The 19590-nt window shown below is 35.9% G+C and overlaps 1 protein-coding gene across 1 annotated transcript in view; it reads right to left on the reverse strand.

Annotated features, from left to right (window-relative positions):
• The window catches only part of CNBD1 (cyclic nucleotide binding domain containing 1), a 437906-nt gene extending 437407 nt beyond the window's left edge, over positions 1-499 (reverse strand). The window contains 1 exon segment of the mRNA XM_029222632.1: positions 412-499. Coding sequence (XP_029078465.1) covers positions 412-499 — 88 coding nt within the window.
• Between the last annotated feature and the right edge of the window lie 19091 nt (positions 500-19590).

The raw sequence follows: 19590 nt of genomic DNA on the forward strand, positions 1-19590 counted from the left end.
TTAAATAAGAATTCTCCTAATAAAAAGTATGTATTAAATAGCTTATGAAAGGCAGTAAAACTAACTCTGGGTAGGCCCAAGAAGACCTGTCAGAAACAAGGGGCCTGATCATCGGTAAGCCAAGTGACTTCTCTGAGACTTTGTTTTCTCTCCTCTTTAAAAGTATTTGTTATTTGAACCTCTGAGAGTTCATAAAAACCCTCATTTTACTGGGTAAAAATACTGGAGACCTACAGAATAGAAATGGCTTCAGGAGAACAAAGCAGGAATTGCACATCTATGTTCTTTCCATTCCACTATGCTGTCAATAAGACTCCCAGTGTGTCTAACAACCCTCAAATGCCCCACTTCTCTTCTCTGGGGTAAGTACACTGAAAACAATGGCAGACTCTCCAGATTTTCCCCTCTCACTTGGAATACTGAGAAGTGGAGGAGGAGACACATTGCTTACAGCTATCATTTGAGATAAAATGGCTGCTGGGAGAGAAGACATAGGCATCTTGACGGCTCAAAGGCAGCTAACCAGAGGCTATTTGAGAGGCAAATGACCACTCTTTTCCTTGAGGCATCACAAAGCAGAACCCTCAAGGTACTCTCTGATAGGTTGCGTATTACGGAATCTTCATGTTCACAGTTCTTCTACGTGTGTACAGCATTCTGAGAGGGAAACCTAGACCAGGAAGAAAGATATTCTAGTCTAGTGGAACTTATGAAGGAGGCCTTGTGAGCTAGAGTGAATAGTATGACTGAAGAGAGAAATAATATTGTACAGGCAGAAACAGCAGAATCAATAGCACACATGAGTCTAGGTTAGGTAAAGGAAGAATTCATGGCATTGATCTTCCATTGTCCAGAGACTCTTTTCAGCTTACTAAATGTCTACATTGCATATTGGAGACCCTTTTTGCAGCAGCAGCAACAGGATATTTATACTGCTTTCCATGGCTACATACATAGAGTTAAACATACCTTTTAACAATCAGACACCAATAAACTCACCATATTCTGCTAGGTGTGATATATGTTTCTCTTATTTTCTGCTGCTTCACAATAATTAAGGCTCATTACAATGTCTAGGATTTAGAATCTTAATATGCCTTTTACTTCTGTGTATCATCTCAGAAGGGTTTTAAAAATATTTTCTGGGGTCATAACTATAATAGGTTATGCACAAAAGGACTGTGACTGACTCCTGAGCATGATATATAGTAATAACTATTTATCCATCAACTTCATCTAGAAAACACTAATAACAAGAATTGAAAACTTTAGTTGTATTACAAAAGTAACACGTTTATCTTGCAACAGTTCCTATTGAATTGTCTCTGCACAATAAAATTACTTCACCATAACTTTTCAGTTGAATATATTTTCTTGTCCCCAGTTCTATAAACTCTGGACTCAGTGTAGACTCAATTCTTTTTGGTTCATCATTGCTTTTAATCTTGTATTTTTTTCTACACTAGCCAGCTACCTTCACCTGTATGGCTCGCACCTCAGAATGGCACCTAGCCGTCCCAACTGTACCCCCTTCTGAATTCCTATGCCTTCATTTGACAGACTATCCCAGACCCGTTCTCTTCCCAATATTACATTTAAAACTCAAAGAACCAAGGACATTTTTTTTCCTTTTGCGGTACGCGGGCCTCTCACCGCTGTGGCCTCTCCCGTTGCGGAGCACAGGTTCCGGACACACAGCCCCAGCGGCCATGGCTCACGGGCCCAGCCGCTCCGCAGCATGTGGGATCCTCCCAGACCGGGGCACGAACCCGTGACCCCTGCATCGGCAGGCGGACTCTCAACCACTGCGCCACCAGGGAAGCCCAAGGACATCTTTTAAAAAGTTAATTATAAAATACTCCTGCATTTTTCATGGATTTTTAAATAGATGGGGCTATATTAGATGATTTTTTTTTTCCCTTTGGCAAGTTGTTTTGATCAAATGATGTAAGAAAAGTTTTCTAAGGCCCTAAGTTCATACTGATCAATTTCCTTTCTGATTCCAATTTCATAAGTTCTTATTTTTATTTATTTTCTAGTTCTTTTCCCTTATTTTTAAAATTTTCACCTTTTTTCTGTTCTGTATTTCATATACAAAAAACTATATGTACTGAAAGATAATTAGCATCATAATAATTTCACATCAATTGGACCTTGCTTGAAAACAACTGAAAAATATACAAGTGTGTGTGTGTATATATATATATATATATATATATATATATATATACATATATATATATATATATATATATATATATATATATATAGTGACAATGCAAGTAAACAAGAACATAGAACATTAAGAAAGAAATAGCAAAATAAGCAATTAAAAAATCTTACTTCATTTTATCTAAGTCTATGTAATCTTCATGACTTTGTGTGAACATCTGTTAGTATCTGCTGGTATATGTCCAAAGAGAATCCAACAAATCACAAACTCAGCTTCCCCCAAATGTTTTTGATTAGTCCCTGCAATATATTCTGAATAGTCTTAAAATTCATTCCAAGATCAATAACATAATCACTGATTTGTCTTTGACAGACAGATGTATGAAATTTTTTGTCAGTTCCTGGATATTCCTCAGAAGTCTACTCACTTCTCAAATACTTACTTGTAAAATTATCCTGTGCAAGTCACTTAATCTTAGTTTCAATATCCTAATCTACACAATAAAGGTAATGATAATACCTCATACAAATTTTATGAACACTAAATTTTCAGTGAATATAAAAACTTTAATGAATATAAAGATCCTAGCACAGTTTCTAGATATAGTAATCACTCATTTATCATTGTTACTAGTAATAATAATATTATTATTACTGAGGTAAACCTTGAGAAATTTACATGGATTAAAAAAGGTTTAAATACATAAATACTTTTTCTCAAACATACATTTTATATGGGTTCAACCCTTCCTGCTACATAGTCAACAGTAACATATTACAGATATGTTTTTCTAGATTACACCTTAGGTATCAATCCCATATCACAAAACTAATAATAATAATAACCAAATTTACCATGATAATTTTCTATAGATTATTACTATTTCAAATGAATTAATTCCAGAGAGAATAATGCTTCAATTAAAATTAAAGCAATTCAGCACATATATTTGTATTTTAAAGTATAATTATCAAAATATTTATATAAATTAAAATTAGTTAGTTACAAAACTCATTTATATAAAATAAAGTGTTACATATCATATAATTGGCCAATCTGTCCTTTGAAAGGCAGTCTATAAATTACATATTCACATGCCTATAATAACTGCAAAACAAAATAAATCATTAATATATAAATATATTTATATATGTACATATTTTTTCATGTGAATGATTAAAAATAATATTCAAATTAACTAGAATGTATATAATCTGTATATAGTCTTACCCTAATTAATGAAGTACAGTATTTATTTATTTGTTTATTTATACATATATGGAAATGAAATTTATATGGAAATTTGTACACCTACTTCAATTGGTGTCAAATTTGCTAATAAAAAAATGAGTACACAGTACAAAAATATTGTCATTAACTTATGACTTAAATTCTTCTGTTTCATTTACTGTAAATTGCTCTGAGGTATAATTTTTATGTCCTCACAAATGGTAATTTTTACTGTGAGATTAATTTATAAGCAATTTAAACTCCAACTGATAAGTTGAATAAGTTATTGATAAATACATTACTAAAGAAACAAATCTATTTTCCAGAACCAATTGTGAATGATAAATTGGTGTACACACATATGAATATCTATTTGTCTATAATGTATAAATAATATACTACCCATAATCAAAAAATCTTTTTTTTTGATTCCTGTCAGTCTCTTGCCATATATAGACCTAAGCAATAGTACATTCATGTACAAATATTCACAGCACTTGCCACAGATATACATATTCTTTAAGTACATATTAAATTTTAATCACAAAACTGTGGTCTTCTATTTGAATGGATTATTTATTTATCTGAAGAAGGGGATCAAATTTCTCAATTGATGTAGCTACACACATTTGTGTAATTTGTCACTCAGCTGTTAAGGCAGTTTCTCCAGAGCTGAATTAATCACTGCACCTGTGAACTGAGACCTATTCTGAGTGTTTCATTATGGCATATTTGTAAACTTTATTAGGAAAGGTAAGTCAACTTAAGATAAATGTGCATGATTTAATAGAGGATCTCAAAGATTTACCAAAACAATTTCCCTGTCAGTCTAGAGTTTCACAAGTATATGTTATATCCAAGTAGGTTTAGTAGATGAATAAAATTAACTAGTCATATTTCCAAAGCTTGTGTAACCTTAGATCAGGCATGTAACTCTTAAATAGCAAAGCCTAGAAAGGCAATAAGCAAAAGGCTGAACAATCATAGAAAATAGCCCCCAGGCACTAGTAAAGTGGATCAACATTTGACTCAGAAACTAGGAAACAAGAACAAAGAATGATAAGCAAGAATAAAGACTGATAAGCCACTCCTAGCTAAGGGCTTCACCAATACCAATGGAAAGAAATGAATCAGTTATAGTAAACCATAGTACTCTTTTTTTTTTTTTTTTTTTTTTGCGGTACACGAGTCTCTCACTGTTGTGGCTTCTCGCGTTGCGGAGCACAGGCTCCGGACGTGCAGGCTCAGTGGCCTTGGCTCACGGGCCTAGCCGCTCCGCGGCATGTGGGATCTTCCCGGACCGGGGCACGAACCCGTGACCCCTGCATTGGCAGGCGGACTCTCAACCACTGCGCCACCAGGGAAGCCCCATAGTACTCTTATATATATATTATTATCATACAAAAGTTCAAGTAGACAGAGGTTCAGGTGCCATCTCAGCCATTAACCAGCTCTGCCCTATATGACAAATTATTTACAGGCCTCAATTTCCTTGTAGGTAAAATGGAAAGATATCTATCCATAGGATTATTTTGAAGGATGGAAAAAAGTAGAGGTCACTTAATGCTTATATATCTATGTTCTTGTTTAGTGACCATAATAGCTCAATCTTACAGGACTGTTATACGAATTAAATGAGGTGAGCTCATCCTTTCTCACAAAAACACGGAAATCACAACTACTGAACAACCAGTGACAAAAAATCGCTGTAAACTACCAAAAAAATACCCTACATCCAAAGACAAAGAAACCACTATGTGACATTAGGAGGGGCACAATCGCAATAAAATCAAATCCCATACCCACCAAGTGGGTGACCCATAAACTGGAAAATAATTATATCACAGAAGTTCTCCCACAAGAGCGAAAATTCTGTGCCCCACGTCAGACTCCCTAGCCTGGGGGTCTGGCATCAGGAGGAGGAGCCCCCAGGGCACCTGGCTTTGAAGGTCATCAAGGCTTGATTACAGGAATTCCACAGGACTGAGGGAAACAGAAACTCCACTCTTAGAGGGTGCACTCAAGGTTTTATGCACACCAGGACCCAGGGGAAAAAGCAGTGACCTCATAAGATCCTGGGCCAGACCTACCTGCTGGTATTGGAGGGTCTCCTGTGGAGGCAAAGGGAAGCTGTGGCTCACTGAGGGGACAAAGACACTAGTAGCAGTAGTTCTGGGGAGTACTTATTGGTATGAGCTCCCTTGGAGGCCGCCATTTTCTCACCAAGACCTGGCCCCACCCAATAACCTGTAGGCTCCAGGGTTGGGATGCCTCAGGCCAACCAACCAACAGGAAGGGAACACTGACCCACCCATCAGCATACAGGATGCCTAAAGTCATCCTGAGCCCACAGCTGCCCAATAAATGCACCCCTTGACATGGCCCTACTCACCAGAGGGACAAGACCCAGCTCTACCCACCAGTGGGCAGGCACCAGTCCCTCCCACCAGGAAACCAGCACAAGCCCCTTAGAACATTCTCATCCACCAGGGGACAGAGAGCAGAAGCATGAAGAACTACAATCCTGCAGCATGCAAATGGAAACTTCAATCACAGGAAGTTAAATCAAATGTGACAGCAGAGGAATATGTCCCAAAGGAACAAGATAAAAACCCCAAAAGAACAACTGAGTGAAGTGGAGATAGGCAACCTACCTGAAAAAAAAAATTCAGAAAATGATAGTAAAGATGATCCAAGATCTCAGAAATAGAATGGAGGCAAGGATCAAGAAGATACAAGAAACGTGTAACAAAGAGCTAGAAGATTAAAGAACAAACTATGAGATGAGCAATACAATAGCTGAAATGAAAAGTACTCTAGAAGGAATCAGTAGCAGAATAAATGAGGCAGAAGAATGGATAAGTGACCTGAAAGACAGAATGGTGGAATTACTGCTGCAGAACAGAATAAAGAAAAAGGAATGAAAAGAAATGAGGACAGTCTAAGAGACCTCTGAGGCAACATTAAATACATCAACATTCACATTATAGGGGTCCCAGAGGAGAAGAGCAAGAGAAAGGACTGGAGAAAATATTTGAAGAGATAATAGCTGAAAAATTCCCTAGCATGGGAATGGAAACAGTCATCCAAGTCCAGGAAGCACAGAGAGTCTCAGGCAGGATAAACCCAAGGAGCAACACACAGAGACACATAGTAATCACACTGACAAAAATTAAATACCAAGAGAAAATATTAAAAGCAACAAGGGAAAAGCAACAAATAACATACAAGGGATTTCCCATAAGGTTATCAGCTGATTTTTCAGCAGAAACTCTAGAGGTCAGAAGGGAGTGGCATGATATATTTAAGGTGATGAAAAGGAAGAAACTACAGCTAAGAATACTCTACCCAGCAATGCTCTGTTTCAGATTAAACAAAGAAATCAAAAGCTTTACAGACAAGCAAAAGATAAGAGAATTCAGCAAAACCAGACCAGCTTTGCAACAAATGCTAAAGGAACTTCTCTAGGCAGAAAAGAAAAGGCCACATCTAGAAACAAGAAAATTACAAATGGAAAAGATCACTGGTAAAAGAAAACAAACAGTAAAGGTAGGAAATCATCCACACACAAATATGATATCAAAACCTGCAGTCATGAGAAGAGGAGAGTAAAAATTCAGGATATTGGAAATACATTTGAAATTAAAAGACTGGCAACTTAAAACAATCTTGTTTATATATAGGCTACTATATCAAAACCTTATGGTAACTGCAAACCAAAAACCTACAATAGATGCAAAGACAAAAAAGAATAAGGAATCAAAATACACACTAAAGTTAGTCATCAAATCACAAGAGAAGAGAACAAAAGAGGAAAGAAAGAAAAAAAACCTAGAAAAACAAATTCAAACAATTAACAAAATGGCAATAAAAACATACATATCAATATTTACCTTAAGAAAGGTATTCCACGCAAATGGAAATTTTAAAAAAAGCTGGAGTACCCATACTAATATTAGACAAAATAGACTTTAAAATAAAGATTGTTACAAGAGAAAAAAAAAAGGGCACTACATAATGATCAAGAGATCAATTCAAGAAGTTAAAACAATTGTAAATATATATGCACCACCTCAACAGATAAGGCAAATACTAACAGCCATAAAAGGAGAAATCGACAGTAACACAATAATAGTGGGGGACTTTAACACCACACTTTCATCAATGATGAAATGATCATCCAGACACAAAATCAATAAGAAAACACAAATCATCAATAAGGCCTTAAATGACACATTAGACCAGATTGACTTAATTGATATTTATAGAGCATTCCATCTGAAAGCAGCAGAATACCCATTCAAGTGCACATAGAACATTCTCCAGGAAGGATCACATGCTGGGCCACAAAGTGAGCCTCGGTAAATTTAAGAAAATTGAAATCATATTAAGCATTTTTTCCGAGCACAACACTGTGAGATTAGAAACCAACTACAAGGAAAGAACTGTAAAAAACAAAAACATGTGGAGGCTAAACAATATTCTACTAAACAACCAATAGATCACTGAAGAAATAAAAAAGGAAATCAAAAACTACCTAGAGACAAACAAAATTGAAAGCACAATGACCCAAAACTGACAGGACACAGCAAAAGTAGTTCTAAGAAGGAAGCTTATAACAATATAATCTTACCTCAGGAAACAAGAAAAATCTCAAATAAACAACCTAAACTTACATGTAAAGCAACTAGAGAAAGCAGAACAAATAAAACCCAAAGTTAGTAGAAGGAAAGAAATCATAAAAGCAGAGCAGAAATAAATGGAGACAAAGAAAACAATAGAAAAGATCAATGAAACTAAGATCTGGTTCTTTGAAAAGATAAACAAAATTGATAAACCTTTAGCCAGACTCACCAAGAAAAAAAGGGAGGACTCAAATCAATAAAATTAGAAATGAAAAAGGAGAAGTTACAACTGACACCACAGAAATACAACCAACTATATGCCAATAAAAAGGACAACCTAGAAGAAATGGACAAATTCTTAGAAAGTTACAATCTCCCAAAACTGAACCAGGAAGAAGTAGAAAATATGAACAGACCAATCACAAGTACCAAAATTGAAACAGAGATTTAAAAATTTCCAACAAAAAAAGTCCAGGACCAGATGGCTTCACAGGCAAATTCTATCAAACATTTAGAGAAGAGTTAACACCTATCCTTCTGAAACTCTTCCAAAAAATTGCAGAGGAAGGAACACTCCCAAACACATTCTATGAGGCCACCATCACCCCAACACCAAAACCAGGTTAAGATACCACAAAAAAGAGAAAATTATGGCCAACATCACCAATGAACATAGATGCAAACATCCTCAACAAAATACTAGCAATCCAAATCCAACAATACATTAAAAGGATCAAGTGGGATTTATCTCAGGGATGCAAGGATTTTTCAATATCCACAAATCAATCAGTGTGATACAACACAACAATAAATTGAAGAATAAAAACCATATTGTCATCTCAATAGATGCAGAAAAGGCTTTTAACAAAATTCAACACCCATTTATGATGAAAACTCTCCAGGATAGGACACAGAGGGAATATACTTCAACATAATAAGGATCATATATGGCAAACCTCAGCCAACATCATACTCAATGATGAAAAGCTGAAAGCATTTCCTCTAAGATTAGGAAAAAGACAAGGATGTCCACTCTAGCCACTTTTATTCAACATAGTTTTGGAAGTCCTAGCCACAACAATCAGAGAAGAAAAAGAAGTAAAACTGCCACTGTTTGCAGATGACATCGTACTATGCATAGGAAACTCTAAAGATGCTACCAGAAAGCTACTAGATCTCATCAATGAATTCAGTAAAGTTGCAGGATACAAAATAAATACACAGAAATCTGTTGCATTTCTATACACTAACAATGAAAGATCAAAAAGAGAAAGTAACAAAACAATCCCATTTACCATTCATATATACAATGGAATAATACTCAGCTCAGCCATTAAAAAGAATGAAATAATGCCATTTGCAGCAACATGTATGGACCTAGAGGTTATCATACTAAGTAAGTCAGACAGAGAAGGACAAATATCATATGATATTGCTTATATGCAGAATCTAAAATGAAATGAGCTTATTTACAAAACAGAAACAGACTCACAGACTTAGAAAACAAACTTATGGTTACCAAAGGGGAAAGGTGAGGAGGAGGGATAAATTGGGAGTTTTAAAAAAGACAACCATGGACTTCCCTGGAGGACCAGTGGTTAAGAATCTGCCTTCTAATGCAGGGGACATGGGTTCAATCCCTGGTTGGGGAACTAAGATCCCACAGGCCGCAGGGCCACTAAGCCCATGTGCCACAACTACTGAGCCCACACAGTCTGGAGCCTGCATGCCACAACTAGAGATAAGCCTGTGTGCCACAACTAGAGAAGCCCACATGCTGCAAAGATCCCATGTGCTGCAACTAAAACCCAACGCAGCCAAATAATAAAATAAAAAAACTTTTTAAAAAATAAATAACCAACAAGGACCTACTCTGCTCAATATTCTGTAATAACCTAAATGGGAAAAGAATTTGAAAAAGAATAGATATATGTATATGTATAAATGAATCACTTTGCTTTACACCTGAAACTGACACAACACTGTAAATCAACTATGGTCCAATATAAAATAAAGATTAATTAAAAAATAAATTAAAATGAAAAAGAATAAAATGAGACAATGTTTTTAAATGCTTACCACATGGCCTTGCACATGTAAGTACTCAAAATAAGTAGTTGTGATTAGGCATTTCCAATAGCAGCAGTGAGAACAGCAGTGGTAGTAGTGTTCCATATGTTGAGTTTAAGATTTTTCAGCTAATAAATATGCTGTCATTTTAGGTCAAATCCACTCCTTAATTTGAGTCCCAGTTTGAGTGTGCTATTTTTATACTAAGAGTAAAAATAGAACAGACACTTTGAGCTCCTGTCTTTGTGTTCTCAGTTCTGGCAAATAGTAGCAAACAAAAATAATCATGTAATAAGTGATTTACACTTTCCTGACATTCCCTTTTTTATATGTGGCCCAATCTTACTCCAGACTACATATATGTAATTTTATTTAATGAATGATGTAAATTATTTTGAAAATGTAAAGATAAACCTAATTGTGTCTAATATTTATTTATAACCATTCTAAACCTGGCTTCTGTTAGTTTTCATCTTAATAATAACCAGTGTTGCATGGTACTTTATGAAATCAAAGGGTTCTGAATGCATTTCAGCATTGCAACATTTCCACATAAGAAATGCAAATAGTTGTTTTCAAATGAAGAAACCAAGGAATATGCAGGATAAGGGGTTTGTCCAAACCACACAGTGGCATGGGGGCTCAGAATTTTAATGAGGTCTGTTTCAGAACTGGAACTGTAGGGCTAGGGGAGCATAAATTGCAGAATACAAGGTGAAGGAAGGGGGACCAAATAAGGGGCTGTTGGAGCTGTTCTGGGTAGTGATGAGGGAGGTTTGAACTAGGGCAGTGTAGCAGGAAAGGAAAGGAGGAAATGGTTAATAACAAATGGAGGCTGGGGAGAAGAATGAGGATTCCTAGGATTTTTTCATTAGTGTTAGGGTGGATGCAGCTACACTAACTGAAATAGAGACCAAAATATATGATGATGATGATGATGATGGTGATGACGATGACATAGTCAACATTTCATAAGCACTTTTTTTGCAAGGCATCAATTCAGACACTCTACACTTCTTTATCCCTCACAACCCCATGGGGTAGGTACAATTTACTAGCCCTATTTTATAGATAAGAAAACTGAGGTATGTAGAGGTAATTAACATGAGAAGATGATAGAGGGCAGAACAGTTCTTACTTTTAACCTATAGCAAAAGGACCAGAGAGGCTCGACCTAAAAAAAGGGATTTTTAGGAGTTCATTAAAGAATGAGTGGATTAGGAAAAGAAGGGACATGGGATATCTGCTCCTCTCTCCTTCCTCACAATAATTAAACTGTATTTTATCTATGAATCACAGTTGTTTTCTCTGTTTATATTCTTGGGGAAATATCTATAAAAATTTGGGATCTCATTTATAAGAATGTCATTTCAACATATAAATCACTATGAAGGTGAATCCAGATACAATTTGATTTTTAAAAATTGAGAATATTTCTCAAAAGACATCATAATACTAGATAAATGCTTTCTTAAAGCATACAAATAGACTATCATTCTTAAATAACCCTTAATATTACTAACCAAAAAGATCAAGGTAATATTTTGAGCCCATCTTATAAGAAATATAAATATTCAGCAAGAAGTACAGAGCATATGAACACTGAAGGATTACTATTTAAAATGATCAAGATGTTATCAACTGTTGATCGTAAACAAAATACATTTTAAATGAAATCAACTATTTAAGGAAATAATTAAACATTATAACAACTATGTAGCCTGGAAAAGTACTGAGATCAGACATCCTTGTCAGACTTGATGGCATTAGCAATTCCCCTGATGGCTTTCAGGTAAAATTATTTGAAGCACATTCAATATATCAGGAAACTATAAAAATATCTTCTCTTGCTGACTTTAAATTTCTTTCCCTTTATGGGCACTCACAAACAGATGGAGTCTCCTTACTGAAAATAAATTTTTCCTAAATAAAATAGGGAAAGAGTACAAAATGTTTACATTACAAAGAATTTTAACCAAGGTGGCATGTTAAGCCATTTATTTTACTGGATTATGAATTGCCCTAGTATCTTAACGTCTGTTCAAAATTCACTGTGAAAGTCACAAACCTATTTGTGCTCCACTTACTACCAAGCTCTTTGAGTTTATTTGGTCAATGTTTACTTCAATAACATTGTGAGAGAAGGTTAATTCATGGCATTTCTGTTTGAATTTCTATTCTCATGAGAGTAATTGAATGACAGATAACATCTGTGGACTATATTCCAACTGCCAAGCAACATCTGTGGACTATATTCCAACTGCCAAGCTAAGTGATTTCCATGCGTTATCTCCTATTTAGTTGAATCTTTGCAAAAGTCTATGAGGCAGAAACTGGTACTATTCCCAGTTTACAATTTGAAAACAAAGTCTTCATGATGATAAATAATTTCTCAGTTCTTCTGGCCATTGAAATGCACCTTCAGGATTCAAATTCCTCCAAACTGTTCAGCCTGTTGGTTCAGCATTAATTCAAGCAAAGGAACACACATTCAGCAGACACTTTCCCAAACCTGTTTTAAATGTCAGTGCCTCTTGTTAGAAGGAAGCCCCCATTTAAACAAATAAGTGTTCTTAACAAAGACACACATTGCTGACTGTTCCTGCATGCTGTGAATAACGACTGGCATGAGTTCCTTAGATGCACAATCTATTTTTTCTCTTGACTTTTCTCCAGATATATTACTCTGAATTCACAATATTTTGTTCTGCAGGTGCTCAAAAGTCATTCAAATTTAAAAGTGCAACATCCCCTTTAAACCCAGAAGGATGTGAAACATGTCCCCCTAACTTAAAAAGGAAAATATGTCCCTTTCTCTTTCTTTCACTCTTGCATTTTCTTTCATATGACTAAGATATCCTAAAGAGTCACTTGGGTATATTCACAACTGCCTAGAGAAGTATCTAGAAGTGTCACAGAGGCGTGCATGGAACATGATTCCTTGCCCAATCCTGCCCATTCATTACACATTTTTACTTCCTAATTTACAGGATTATGCGGCCAGAGGATGAAACACAGACATGGCAGCATTCACAAAGGCTATGAAGGGCATGAGGCATTTCTTCTTTCTTGGGGTGAGCCTATTGAGAGCCTCCTACTTCCTGAACATACGATTCTCCTTTTCACTTGTGCAGCAGACAGAATTAGACTCACTACTTCATCCAATCTACCTTCAACTTTCTGAGGGTCACACAATGAATCAAGAAATGGGTCATGATTGAAGCCTAGATTAAAAATTCTTTGCCCAGCCAAATTCTGACTCGTGGTTGGCTCCCCTTCCCTCAGTTATTTAAGAAGTAAATACTATTTCCCTCACCTAATAACTTGCAGTATTTCCCTCACCTAATAACTTGCAGTGCTTCCCAGTGTACCACACCATAAGTGATTTTTATGAAGATACTATTCACAGCATCAACTGAGCTGCTTGTCATCTTGATTATTTTTCTAATGTAATCTCATTGTCATTTAGGTTTAACATTTCAGAGACTTGAACTTCAATGCACTGTACTATTCAAAGTTGCCTGGGGGTGTGTGCTGAGCTGTGCTTTTCCCCAGTGATTCAAGGAAGAACATTATTCTTCCTTCTTTATTGCTCCAGTCTTCCACTCTACACTTCCACAAATCACTGTAATTTGCACCACACAGTACACTATCTGCACGAGGTGTCCTGTAGCAACTTCTGAAATGGCCTATAATATTATAAATCACTGTGCTATTTTGGCATAAAATGTTACTTAGGTAAGTAGCCTTTGTTGTGCATTTTTTCTCTAGAGAACTATTAGTCACATTTTATCGTTCACAAAGAAAGCCTGGTATGAATCACATTTTTCTGGGTTTTTTTTTTTTTTTGGTTGTTGTTTGGTGGCTACTATAGTTTAAAACTACACTTTAGTCCTTAATAGATACAGTGTCTTTGAATAAAAAACATGCATATGTGTTCATGCATTAATAAACTGGAAGTCAGTAAGAGAGAGTTGATGCCTGTTTTGAATATTTTTATTAATCATTACTTTGTTACATGGTATCTGCAACAAACATAGAACAGATTTATAGGCAATGACAAATGGCTTAGTTGAAGCAAACCCCTGACTTTATTAGGTCAAATACAGGAAAGAAACAACTACCAAGCAAAAGCTGGCCAAAACACGGCTTTGGATCACATCAATTCTGATGCTTTATCTACTTTCTGTGGTATATCAAATTGTCCTTCAAAATTGTACTTGATTCACTTTTTTGATGGGTTGGATCTAAAAAAAATTCTAACTGATTTTCAGAGCTTGAGCTGCTGCTTCCTCTATCAACTGCATCAGTCAGGGTTTGATCAGAGAAGCAGAACCACTAGGAGATATATGAAATAAGGGATTTATTATAGAGATTTGAGCTTACATAGTGACACAATCCAAATCCACCTCACCAAATCACTGCTCAACTTTTAATTTATCTGATTTCCTTTTTCCTCTAAACATTTTCCTAAAAATATTAAGAGAAACTGCTAAATCACCATGCAGTATACATTCAAGAGAGCAGAACAACAGCATTGTTCAAACTGGTATCTGGTTACCAACTCCAGGATAACGCTTCTAAGCTTTCAGTAAAAGTCATAAAAATTCCATAAAAGACAAAATGTATAAAATCAAAAATTAAAAGGGATAGACAACATGATGACAAAATCTGAATGAACTGTATGAAATTTTAAAGCATGTGGAGTAAGATTAATGAGAATCTACCTGTTATGGGTTGAAATGTGTTCCCTCAAAATGATATGCTTAAATCTGTTAAAATATTCAAAGAGTACAATTTAACTGATCTAAGCAAATTTTATTTTTTTGCTTTATGAAGTAGACAGTCTCCCCTCTCAAGAGTCCAGAGAACTACAAGGCAAGGAACAGGACTGTGAGCTTTTATAATAAAAGAAGGCAATCAGGGAATAAGGGAAGAGTATTTGGCTTAAATTGGTTGGCTGGGATTGCATATCTGACCTTATTTAGAACAAAGAAATCATTACAGATTCTTGGCAGTTGGGCATTGCCTGGCTGGACATACTGTGTTTCTGGTAAAGGGGAGTATTTACAGGAACACAAAAGTTATCTAAGTTCTGGTTTGCTGACATGGCATCCCACCAGGAGTGGCTCTATCTTGGGCCTAGAAATTTATTTCAACAAGTCCTAATCCCCAGTACCTCAGAATATGGCCTTATTTGTAAATGGAGTCTTTACGGAGATAATCAAGTTAAAATGAGGTCATTAGGGTGGCCCCTACTCCAATATGACTGTTGTCCTTATGAAGAGGGGTAATTTGAACATTCACAGAGGGGAAACAATGTGAAAACAAAGTGAGAAGATGCCAGGTAACTGGTGTGATGCATCTACAAGCCAAGGAATTCCAAGGATTGCCAGTAAACACCAGAAGCTAGAAAAGGCAAGGAAGGATTCTCTTCTAGAGCTGTCAGAGAGAGGATAGCCCTGCTGTCATCTTGATTTCTGACTTTAGCCTCAAGAGCTGTGAGACAACAAATTTCTGTTGTTTTATGCCACCTAGTTTTGGGTACATTGTTACAGCAGCCCCAGGAAACTAATACACTAACAATGCTTCCTCACATGGCATAATTCATAATATGGCACTGTGCCAGAACTTTTTAACATATTCTTCATTCTAGGTCACCCTCTTCAGGTTGTTGTGGTAAACTGTACCAAAAGCCCCCATGGGTACCCACCCTCTGCCTTGCAAATTCCTTCAGATTTGCCTTGTATGTGTATGCTCTAACAATATTTGTTCATCCATTCCACCCACTCTTGCTCTTTTTTTCATTTCCAAACTGGTTCCCACCCTCACTTTGGCCCCTTTAACAAGTAGCTCAGTTCTGGACTCTGTCCTTTATTTCCCCTCTTGAGAACAGGCCACACAGTGTGGTTTACTGATTCACAGCATCACAGCACCTGCAACACCGCCCATTCTTGCTGCTCCTCACCTTGCCCACAGCCAAATTTGAAACCTCTAGCATAAGGTGATAGAAAGACCAATAAAAATGTTTCTAGATAACTGAACTTAAACTTTAAAGCACCAAAATATTTTACAAGAAAATAACAGAAGCTGATGAATAGATTTTTGGCTTGTTGATTCAGGATTTTCAGTAAGAACATCAATTATTATTCTAGAGTACTATAATAGTGCCTTTGGAAGATGTTAAGTTGTTAAATCTGCCAGACTATTAAATGGACTCATTTTTTTAATTTCAGAGAATTCTTCCCAATTTTAACATGTTTAAAGTTATTTCTGTTAGTGTGGCAACTTCTCCACTTCTAATTTTTTTCCTTCTAATCAGCACTGTCCAAGGATATCAGTTAAACAGGCTTATAGAATTGTATTTATGAACATGGAGATGAGCTGCCAGAATCTTCCTTCAATGGATGACTTGTTGCCCCAGCAACAGGTTTAGTCTCAGCTACAGAGAAAGCTGCTACTCACAAGGGTACCCCCTTCCCAGGGAAGCTTGTATAACCGATAGATATATAGATATATGTATGTATGTATGTACATATATGTGTGTGTGAGAGAGAGATGATATACGATATATCATCATTTCAGATGGTTGATTGGTTATTTGAGAAAAGTTTACCTAAATATCCTAAGATATCACCACAACTCTTGCTGTATTTAATTATATTTGATGAAACCTATCTTATCAAAGCATTACTATTTTGTGTTCTGAACATACCACATAGATTTTCTAAAATTTCTTAGCACTAACAAATTTTATTTTTAAAGTTTTTAATTATTAATGATTTTCATCGTAATTTATATAAATGTGTTGGTTCTAGATTAAATAATAATTTTACTGTTGACTTAACTGGCAATTTAACTAAAAAGACTTTCATCACAATTGGAGTTTTATATCAGGTGCTTCTGAGCAAATATAACTGATTTAGATAATTTTTCTATTATGTCTTTATAACTGGTAATTGGGGTTATGAAATTCATCTTTGAACTTGCGTGTACTTCCTTCTTGAGCAATTAAAATGAATTGTGTACTGAAAACTTGCAGCCTCTACTTAGCCATGCTGTGGCTTCACAGTGGAATAGAGAAAGAAACCTGGCACCCATCACTATCATCATATTGCAATGAAGGTATTTTGAAATAACCTGTGCCAGTAATATTTTTATTAGATTGTCCACTGCTCAAAAATAAAAGATCACTTGCTTTAAAAAAGTCTACATACAATGCGTGTAATTTGGTCTTAAAGTTTTTTGATCATAATAATGATGATAATGATGGTCAAAGTATTTTGAGAGAGCTACACGGCAAAGAGAAAATAAGTAGGGCTACATTTGCATCAGTCATTGTTAAGAATGTACTGGCAGTACATGAACTATTTAAAAACCTTAAAAAGCTTCTCAATATTTTACTCACTTATTTCATGTTAAATTATACTTATTGGACTGGCATCAAGTTTAAGATATGGTTTTGTGCCCCAGATTTAGAATGCTGTATCTATTTTTAAGTTTTAAAAGCAGATGCTCTAGGGAAAATATCATAAAAATTCTTCAAAGAAAAAAATATACTCCAGTACAGTCTTGACTAAACATTGAAAAAGACTGTCAAGCTGAACAGTTGACTGATGATGACCCTAGCTGAGATGCCTGTTAGCTGTATTTTCAAAAGCATCAAAGTCATTCTGCAGTCTCCTGGTAAATTGTCAAATCTGTCTGGAATTGCTGTTAGGTTCCAGCCATATCTGTCTATTCAAGAAAAGCTAAAAAACCAAAAAATTACCAATAAACTTTGGCCTTTGAATTTGAGTTCTTGTCAAAGAGAAGTTGTGTATTTTTTCTTTCCTAAGAGCATTTATCCTTTTAGTGAATTGACTGAATTACACGCTCTACAATAAAAGCAAATTTCAGAATAAGTTCAAACATTAGAACAGGTACCTGAAACAACTAAGAAAGTCAACCAATATACGATTTTAAGTTTAAAAAATCATAAGACTTACAGTTTTAGACTTACTACTTATGGACCAATTGACTTAAGAGGTACTGAAGAGCTTTTCAGCACTAGAATATCTTGAGAACAAAAATATACCAAAGAAGTAACTAACTTTGAATAGCAACTATGCAGAAGAGGTAAAATACCAACTCTGATAAATAATTTTCTTTTCCTCAGTTCAATTCAGGGAGCATTATAGCATAAGAGTCCCAAAGTAAGGAGAATAGTCATCAGAAGTCTTAACTATTAAGTGACATAGAGAAACCCCAGAACTTACAGGATAGGCAGGCCACAAGGGAATGGGGGCCCAGACAAGAGTCTGCATAATAAGGATTCAAGCAAGTCAAAGAAATTTTTTAACCAGAACAATGCACCAGTAACAAAAATTGAACTCAAACTCCTGAAGGAACTTATTACAACCAAGTCTTCACTGGTTTCTGTGTACTTAATGCTAGCCCAACTAGGGCAGGCTTACACACTGACATGATTCCTGACCTCTGTGTAAATGCAATACCAAAAAATATTTGGTTTGGTGATACCATCTATGGCTACTGCTGCAATAAATGAAAAGCTCCAAGAGATTGATAGTTCTAATTACCTCTAAGTATCTGTTACACCCATCACTTTAACTATGTGGACACGGTTTCTTCTTCTGTGTCTTTTTTTTTTTTTTTTTCACGGTACGCTGGTCTCCCACTGTTGTGGCCTCTCCCATTGCGGAGCACAGGCTCCGGACGCACAGGCTCAGCGGCCATGGCTCATGGGCCCAGCCGCTCCGCGGCATGTGGGATCTTCCCGGACCGGGGCATGAACCCCTGTCCCCTGCATCGGCAGGTGGACTCTCAACCACTGCGCCACCAGGGAAGCCCATATTCTTCTGTGTCTTTGACAGTGTTTGCAACATACAATTCTGATCTTGGAAGAGAGACAAGCCTTCCTCCAATTCCATACAACATTCTTCACATAGGAGGAAAGATTGGGAATGAATTTGTTAAGATAAAGTCACTATTTTTCATTGGTGGTTAGGCATGTCCCCAAATATTCTGATAAAGGAAGTATTTCTTAAGCCAGTTACTTTATGATTTTTCTCATAGGTAAATATAAACATAGAGAAACATAAATAAATATCTGAGTTTTCAGAATAATGTAATTTAATAGAAGATATACCATCAGTCTTTCCTACAAATAATCCTGGCTCCTGTTACTATTTGTGCCTTTAAAAATTATAATGCTACAACTTTTGTACAGAGAAAATGGAAAACATCAAATTGTGAGTATTCAAGAAATCATTAACTACCTCCTACTAAATGCATGAGTGTATGTTAACCCTGCAATTACAATAGTTCTTTAGGTGCTCTGGTGCTTTATGTCAAAAATTGAACTGCTGAAATAAGTACCCTTAAGGAAGAAGCAATAGTGAACTTACAACCTCCTCATTACTCCAAAACTGGGAACAGGTTAGGTCCTTGGGATTATTGGGGTAGGGCAAGGCTGTGAAATTGAGTTGTAGC

Source organism: Monodon monoceros, unplaced genomic scaffold (genome assembly GCF_005190385.1).
Source record: "Monodon monoceros isolate NGI ecotype Baffin Bay Population unplaced genomic scaffold, NGI_Narwhal_1 Super_Scaffold_14, whole genome shotgun sequence".
In the NCBI taxonomy this organism is placed as follows: Eukaryota; Metazoa; Chordata; class Mammalia; order Artiodactyla; family Monodontidae; genus Monodon; species Monodon monoceros.